Source organism: Pseudorasbora parva, chromosome 19, assembly GCF_024679245.1.
Source record: "Pseudorasbora parva isolate DD20220531a chromosome 19, ASM2467924v1, whole genome shotgun sequence".
In the NCBI taxonomy this organism is placed as follows: domain Eukaryota; kingdom Metazoa; phylum Chordata; class Actinopteri; order Cypriniformes; family Gobionidae; genus Pseudorasbora; species Pseudorasbora parva.
The window spans coordinates 42,994,720-43,003,818 of NC_090190.1; the positions used below are offsets into that span (position 1 = coordinate 42,994,720).

The 9,099-nt window shown below is 38.9% G+C and overlaps 1 protein-coding gene across 1 annotated transcript in view; it reads left to right on the plus strand.

Moving 5' to 3' along the window:
• cyp51 (cytochrome P450, family 51) overlaps window positions 1-5,504 on the plus strand; it is a 14,410-nt gene extending 8,906 nt beyond the window's left edge. The window contains exons 9-11 of the mRNA XM_067426055.1: window positions 2,518-2,613; window positions 3,221-3,389; window positions 4,335-5,504. Of these exons, the coding sequence (XP_067282156.1) occupies window positions 2,518-2,613; window positions 3,221-3,389; window positions 4,335-4,525 (456 nt within the window). The 3' untranslated portion in view covers window positions 4,526-5,504. The remainder of the gene's footprint in view (window positions 1-2,517; window positions 2,614-3,220; window positions 3,390-4,334) is intronic.
• Window positions 5,505-9,099: the final 3,595 nt, after the last annotated feature.

The window sequence follows — 9,099 nt, forward strand, 5'->3', positions numbered from 1 at the left end:
ACGGAAACATGAAACAAGATTTCAAAAAAAGAAAGATTACAATCAGAAATCAGATTATTTTTCTTATATTATATCAATGACTCACTCATGAAGACTTCAGTTGCTTCATTACTGGATGAATCAGTGCTTTAGAATGAATCTCTTGAGTGAATGATTCAATGACTCTCTCATAAAGACTTCACTCAAAAGGTGATTTGCTCTATTTTGATCACAACCGTAGACATCAGTGTTTCTGGGTTTCCGTTGTCCGGTAATTACCGGACATTGGCCGGGAAAAAAATTAAATGTCCGACAAAATGAAATCTTTTCGGTCAAATTGTCAGATTAAAACTGCCTCTTATCGATACCGTAAGCCTGCGACGTGATGCCCTCGCTGTCATTACAGCGCTCCGTGCTGGAGGATTGCAATTCTCCACAGCCTGCGAAGCAGAGTAGGCCTATGTGAGCGGAGTGGAGTGAGGAGTGGAGCGGCGAGATTTTGAATGGAGTGAGGAGCGATTTTTTTAAAAGTCGGAGTGTTGTGGTTTTTACTCGCTCCGAGAGCGCTCCACTACCGCTCCATCACGAGAACAATTTATGACTACAGGCCGGGCACTACATTTTTCGCCAGAACTAGAGCGTAGATCGGCTCAAAAAAATAAAGCCCAACCCTACCCGAGCCCATGCACCCGAGAGAGACCGGCCCTGCCCGTGTAAGTATCGAGAACGAGCCTTTAAAGACTAATTAGCGGAGCGGAGCCGGTGTGATCAGCTCAATAGTCCGCAGGCGCGCGCTCATGAACCCACCGGTAAAATGATGTTCGTTCAAATCCAGCTCAGACATGACATAAATCTGTAGCTTACTATACTTGTTGTAGCCATTAAACAATGTTTTTTTTCTTCATATTTATGTTTAAATATTATAATATTATTTTTTAATTTCATCTGATTATGATAGGCTATAAGTGCAAAGATGCAAGTGGGTCAGAAATGATTTTGGTGGTTATATTTAGTTTAATATTAAGTTTTGTTTTGTAAAAAGCCTTTCTTTCGTTTTGTACAAATTGTCTCTTAATTTTAATAAAGGTTTCTTCGGTTAATTGCATGTATTTAATAAATAAGGAATAAATAATTAGACTAGGTCGCGGAAGCCATCGCTTTCATCATGAACTGAAGCGCGTCTCCAACTGAAACTCGGCAGGCTCGCCTCACAGACATGAGGAATATGGAGCCTAATATGTGTAGAAACGAAAAGATTTAAATAAGCACATGGTGCAGTGTTCAGAACTCACGGTAAACAGCTGGATACAGATGATCACGGCTATGGGTATGAGCGGGACGTTAAAGTTTAAGGGATTTTTATTTTTTATTTTTTTTTACCTTCTACTGAATCTGATCGGGTGCAAGCACATTTTAAACAGGTAGCACTTATTCACACACGTAATTTTGTGAATAAGTAATTTTGTCGTTTTCTCTAATGATTTCAAAAACATCAGTGCTTACCCGCTTACAGTTATCAGTATACTGTAGTTATATTCTATTATATGATTTTGTCATTTCACACGGTGGCCAATTTAAATGTTACCAACTAAATGAGACATACTGAGTTTATAATTAAATGTATTAATTGCGTTTAATTATTGCATCTAAACACAATAGTATTGTGCCAAGATTTTTCACGTGAATAAAGGCATATAGATTTGCACACTTTGCTTATAATCACTGGTCTAGTCTGTTAAACTTGTCAGAAGTTCTCGTTTCTAATCTGCCCTCGTAGCCTATTTTCTCTCTCATCAAAACCGAATACCATCAGTGGTTGTACATCAAGAGCAGGAACAGTTTTTGTGCATTTTGTTTCGCGATCTTCTGCAACGGCGTTAAGCGTTAGATTAAAGCGCTCGTCTGTGTGAAGACTGCACGAGCCGCGAGAGAAATCTGCAGCACTGATACCAGCGGCAACGAGCGCCAGATCGCCTCTTATCTAACAAACGAATGAAATTATACCCTTCTAGTTAACCAGAGATGTTTTGTTTGTATTAGTTAGGTTCATCCGTGAAGCAAGATGTTTTAAAAAAGTGGTGGGGACATGTCCCACCCGTCCCACCCGCAAATTACGCCAAAAATTGGTTGATTGACGCCAATCGGACGTTCATGTTTTTTTTCCGTCTATTTGAAAGTTCGGCTAATAAACATGTTGCATATACGGCCTGATTATGTGTTTTTTTTTTTAAGTTACACAAACTGCTTTCAGGAATTTTTGACCGGCAATATCATCAAAATGTCCGGAAAACGAAACCTCTGCCGGTCACTTTGACCGGCACCATTTTTTTCTAGCGGAAACTCTGCAGTGTTTATATCTAAACTATACATGTTTCCGATTGATGGCCTGTCAACTGGTGCATGTAAAGGAATTTTAAAATATTTAAAACATGCTCATTTAGAAGTGTATTCAAGTAGCTGTATGTACAGAATGCATTTTGGGGTATATTTGAATAAACTGAGCCAGATAGTTAAGAACTGTTTTGTTCTGTGCCGCAGCTGAAAGACTTGAGTTTGCTGGATCGCTGCCTGAAGGAGACGCTGCGGCTGCGACCCCCTATAATGACCATGATGAGGATGGCCAAGACGCCTCAGGTACGAGCCTAAACCAAAATAGGCTGCTTCACTGATAATAAAGGTCATGAACTGGCTTTTTTTTATTTTTATACTGTTGTCTGAGGTCAACTAATGACATTCATGTGAGTCGGTGGGCAGGGCTACTGAATTAGACCAGTCGGTGGGCGGGGCTACTGAATTAGACGAGTTGGTGGGCGGGACTACTGAATTAGACAAGTCGATAGGCGTGGCTACTGAATTAGACGAGTTGGTGGGCGGGACTACTGAATTAGACGAGTTGGTGGGCGGGGCTACTGAATTAGACAAGTCGATAGGCGTGGCTACTGAATTAGACGAGTTGGTGGGCGGGACTACTGAATTAGATGTGCTTATTATTCTGTAGCGGCGGTGTTTCACCACTAGATGGCGTAAAAATGTGAACACGATCGTTTTCTGGGTCTGGTGTCTATAAAAGCTTTTCTTTGACTAACAAGGAAGTTTTCAGCTCTGAAACTTACAGGATATTATTATATGATCATGACCTTTATATATCAAAAGCTCAAGGGAAAGTTGATTCCTCAATTCATCAGCCCTTTAAACACATACAGTACTTCGGACTGACCGCATCTTTCCGCTTCCTCAACAGAAAGTGGGTGAATACATCATCCCGCCGGGACACCAGGTGTGTGTGTCTCCCACTGTGAACCACCGTCTTCAGGACACTTGGGATGAGCGTCTGGAGTTTAACCCCGACCGCTACCTCCACGATAACCCTGCCGCCGGAGAGAAGTTCGCTTACATCCCATTCGGAGCAGGTGAGTTTCCTTCAATGCTTTGGATGGGTTTAAAGACGTTCAGACCTTGATAACCCGGTAGAGACTTCAGATGATCTTCTCTATTGTGGATATGCTGATGATGTGGCATTTCATTGTTTATCAATTGCATGCATTTTTAAGCAGAGTAATATGCGAAAGAAAGCCAATCTGTTACTCGCGCACCTACACTCAAAGCACTCGCACAGAAAGCAGCCTGTAATACAGCGTGTGAGTACCAAATCCAGTTCTATTTCATAGTTTAGAGTGCATAAATGGACAAAAATATGCGAAAATATGCAAAAGCACATATGGCTATCACCAGATGAAGCTCAGTTTAAGATCTCTGCATTTTCTACTGCTCAAGAGGCATGATCAACAGGCATAGTTCAAATGACTCCTCACAACTGGATAGTCCTTCAACCAATCAGAGCCCAAGAGGTGTGATCAACGGGCATAGTTCAAATAACTCGTTACCCAATTAGATAGTCCTTCAACCAATCAGAGCACAAGAGGCGTGATCAACGGGCATTATTCAAATAACTCGGTACGCAATTGGATAGTCCTTCAACCAATCAGACCACAAGGCCATACATTCTCTATCCGTAATCGTGTTAAACCCGCCAATAGCGCGTCAGGTGGATGAGCCAGTCTGTGATTAGTTCCCGCAAAAGTGTAACAGAAGCAGGATCAATTAATGTACAGGTTTTCTGACTGAGTTGGATAGCGAAATCAAATCTGCAGTAGATCAGGCTGAGTTTACCCAGTCTAAAACCCTTTAGTTCCGTTATCTAAATCAGCTCCAGCTCATCCCGTCACTGTCCTGATAACTAGTGAGGATTGATGTTGAGTGATTCTTTGTCATATTAAAGAAACCATGTGTCAGAACCAATGGCTAAATGTTTAAAATTCTACTGAGATGCTGACATAATGCTTGATCTGTCACAGGTCGTCACCGATGTATTGGAGAAAATTTCGCCTACGTACAGATTAAAACAATCTGGTCGACAATGCTGAGACTGTACGACTTTGAGCTGGTGGACGGACACTTTCCTGCAGTGAACTACACAACCATGATACACACACCACACAACCCCATCATCAGATACACACGGAGGAAGACACACACACTGCAGTGAACTACACAACCATGATACACACATCAATGAATGAATGAATGAATGGATGAAACACCAGCCAATCAGTGAGGAGTGGCCTCTACAAAGCAGAAATGTTGGGTTGGATAGTCCGTCTGACTCAGATTCCAATATGTTGTGTTTGTTCGTTAACCCTTAAATGCATACCTCGGGTCATTAGTGACGTTATTCACTAACCTCCTCCTCCTCATTCATAAAAAAAAAAAGACATCAACATTCTTAGTAATCTTCAAACAATTCATTATAAACAATAGAACAAGAAAAAAAGAAGCTTTTTTTGTAAAAATTGTATTGGGTCACTAACGACCCGAGTTGTGTAAGAGTGCATGCATATTTTTCCTGCACAACAATAATTGAATCTCTGGTGACTGATTAAGTGCAATTCACCTTTATTCCACAAGGTGGCGATGTTTGACACACAAAGATGACGTGCCGTTTCACTCATAGTCACTGCAGGCAGAAAACAAACGAATAATAAGTAAAATCTGCTAAACTTTAGTTCTATGGGATGTCAAATATGAGGCAGATGCTGAATGTACTGAAAAATGAGTGATAGTATAAAACATCTGCTCAAACTGAATCCTTCCGAGCCTTAAAAGTTAACAAAATATATTTCATTTCATTCTTCTGTAGTTGTTGCACTAATATCAGGAGAGTCTTATATTATCGAGACAGGTAGAGATCCATCCGTGTGTTAGATTTAGATCCGGGTCACTAAAGACCCCGATATGTAAGAATGATTGGCGAAACACTTTAAGGGTTAAAAGGCAGTGTTTATTTTACCCAGAGTGCCCTGCGGTGTGAACTCTAGTTTTTTTATTCCGTTAATCTTCTGCTACTGTCATCCTACCAGCCAAGCATGAACATATTTTTAAACGATATAACATTTGTTTGTTTTTGCAGAAAACAAAAACCTGTGCTGTATGAAAAGTGTTAAACATTAAAATGTCCGACTGATGTTTTCTGTTGTCCGGGTGTGTTCTTCATTCACTGCTCAAGAAAAGCACATTTGATTCAGTATTAGTTGCTTTTTTTAAATCTAATTTTCCACATTATGGAAAATTGTCTTCTCGACTCCTAAGATTCCTCGCTGAATCAAGCTATGCCTTTGAATTAAATGGGCGACCTCTAGTGGCGAGAAATTACATATTGTGCCTTTATTGTGTCTCCATCGCTAGTGGGACGCCTGGCGCTCTTTTTATTTGCCTTTTTTCATATCACATATTTTATTAATCATCATTAATTAGATATCATTCAAAAGCTTACAAACTCACAATTCATCCTGTGAAAACCGTTTTGAAATTTGAAATTGTGTTACAATGGGAATTGAGATCCATTTTAGAACCGTTCCAAATTTCTCTGAATTGGTGATTCAATAAGAAATGTGCATTTTGGTTATTTTGTCCGCATTTTAATGTGATTTATTGAACCATTTAAGCTCAAAGGACTCATGCGGTGTTGTCCGTGATCTGCTCATCCAAAACCTGCACACAATTTTTTTTATTTGAGGTTTGAAAACAAATGTTGGAAAGAAGACAATCCTGAACAAAGTCATGGTTTTGTTATTTTTGGACCAAAATAGTCAAGAAAAGATGAGCAGGTATTTTAATGCATGCAAGTTAGTGTGTGTATGAGCACATATAATTTCTAGCAGCCTGTATTTCTATATGCATATGAATAAAATGTAGGGGTGTAATGATTCATCTACTACGTCGATGTATCGATTTATATTCCTATGATCCAACAACATCGATCTGTGTTTGGCAAGTTGGCCTTCCGGACGACATATATCGATCTAATATCTTTTTAAAAGGTAATCGATTGATTGTATCGATAATGGGAAATAACTCATTTAATTTAAGCACGTCAGACTTTATATGGATGTTTTTTCTTAGCACTTTTAATGGTAAAGGCGTTAAGCGTTACTCTGCCTATATGTGACGTTAGCCGCACACGCCAGAAGCCGCGCAAAGAAAACCAAACATAGCATGGCGGATGACGGAGGAGAAGCCAACGAGCGAGAAATGATCAGGCCACCATTGCGGTCCAGTGTGAGAAAACATTTTGGCTTTAGTAAAGATGGAGGTGTTCTAAAGAAGTCGCTCGCTGTTTGTAGTAGCAGCAGGTTCAGCCTCTGCTCATTCAACCTGAAGAGATGTAGTCGCACTTTATTTTTGATATTAATATATTTTTATGCTGGAAAACAAGCAGAAGTAGCAGTACTGTAGTAGTATATTGGTTGCACTTACTGTACTTTATAGAAAATGAGAGTAGAAAAGGTTAACTTCCTATTTATTCAACCTAAACTGTTGGCTGCACTTTATTCAAATTAAATGTGAACACATTTGCATTAACTGTTTACTTGTTTGTTTATATCCATAATTAATTGATATCTGATTCCCTTTAAAGAAACAGCAGGAATCTAGGAAACTTCTTCTGCACGTATTTATTATAAAAAGTCACTGAATCGATTTCAAGTCACTGAATCATTTCGGATCATATCTTTCTAAATGAACCAATATCGTCCTTGAATCGAATCGGCAACATAAAATCGTGATATGAATCGAATCGTTGTTAAACGAATCGTTACACCCCTAATAATATTCCATCTAGGCTACACCTGCATTCAGAGAAGAGTAAAGTTGTGAGAATATCAGATGTGTATCAGTGTATTGGATCCGTGCATTCGGCCTTAAAGTGACAGCAGCTTTATAAAGAGCTTTGTAACTTTTCTACAAGTATTTAAATGAGTTTAAGTTAGTCGTCTGCTAGTGTGTCAGATGGAGCGTCACTGACTGCCTTAAACCATGATGGCATAATGTGCATTTATACAACTATAATACAATAATGCGGCGACATAAAGAAGGACATTTACTTTTGATACTTAAGTACTTTTGAAAACAAATACTTCTGGACTTTTACTCAAGTACAACTTTCACTTGTAACGGAGTAATATTTGACCAGTAGTACTTTTACTTTTACTCAAGTAATGAAGTTGTGTAGTTTGTCCAGCTCTGTAAATAGATCAGACTAATAAAGGCCTGCAGACTTATCAAGCCATGTGCGTGTGTGGGACAGGAAACCAAAACCACCTTAAACCACATCCAACTTCCTCCACCTCAAAAGATTCGAAACAAACACGCAAGTTCATCATATCTTCTTCAGTCAACGCAGAAGAGATCAAACCCATCGGACCGAGCTATCAAGGCCTTCTCCTGTGATTGGACATCAGACGCTCGTCAACAGCTCCGGCTAAATGTACAATATTCAAATCACGATGTACTGAGTAAAACTATAAACCCTTTTGTTCAGACAAAGGAGTTTGCAGTCACTGATGACGTTCATCTTAAACCTGTACCTCACTTCATTTTTTTTACTGGCACTTTTCTAATAATAATGTTATTTTCTATTCCTTTTGTTCATAGGCGTAATTTGCGTATGGGACATGTCCCCAACACTTTTTAAAACATTGAGTGCGTCTACATGCACGTTCTTAAGCCGATTATGCCTAATAAGCCGAAACGATCGTGATCATGTAACCGCGGTAACCCGTTTTCTTTTATCGGAGTACGGACATAAACGGCGTAAGCATAAACCGGTCGGCACAGGGAGTTTCGCGCTGCATGTAAACGCATTAACCTGCTTTCTGTCGGCTTATTGAAGTGCGTATGTGTGATGGGTGAGGAAAACGCATAACTTAAAGCAGTTTTAAACGCTTCCAGATAGAGCGAGCTAGCGTTTTACATGAAATAAGGACATATATCACAAACGCAGACTCTTTTAAGACCCAGAAAACTGTAAAGATGTGTTCTCATCTCAGTCAGCTGAAGAGGTTCCGTCTAAACGCTGCATCAACTCTATGAGGAATAATATAAGCCGTATAAAATAATCTCCAGCTCACGCTTTATTAACATCACAACTGACGAAACATTTGGAAAACTCAGAGTCAGATACGGACATTATTATTTTTGACGTCTCTACATGGAAATAACCCGGTTTATTAATAAAGTCACACTCAAAAAATGACTTGTTGAATTTACTTAAAAAAGATGTGGTAAGAGGTTCCACACAACTATATCGAGCAATTTTTACAAATAACTATTTAGTGATATGAACAACAAAAAAATCTAGTAAAACTGGCACATTTTCTTTGAGTAAATACAAATCATTTGAATTTGTCACCGACACATAATATTTATATGTGCCGTTTACTTGATGTTATGTTCAATTTATAAAAGTTTATTATGTAAGGTGAACACTGTTATCAATTTAATTTGCTTTTAAAACTTTTAAATATCAACAAACACATTTTTAAAAATAAAATGCAAAAATAGGACAAATAAAAAATATGTAATTGAGAGCATTTAGTATATAGTAATTGTTCCATTTAAGGAACTTAAGTGCCCACAGCCTAAACACACACACACACACACACACACACACACACACACACACACACACATGTTGGTCTATGTGGTTTACAGGGACTCTCCATAGGTGTAATGGTTTTTATACTGTACAAACTGTATTTTCTATTCCCTTACACTGCCCCTAAA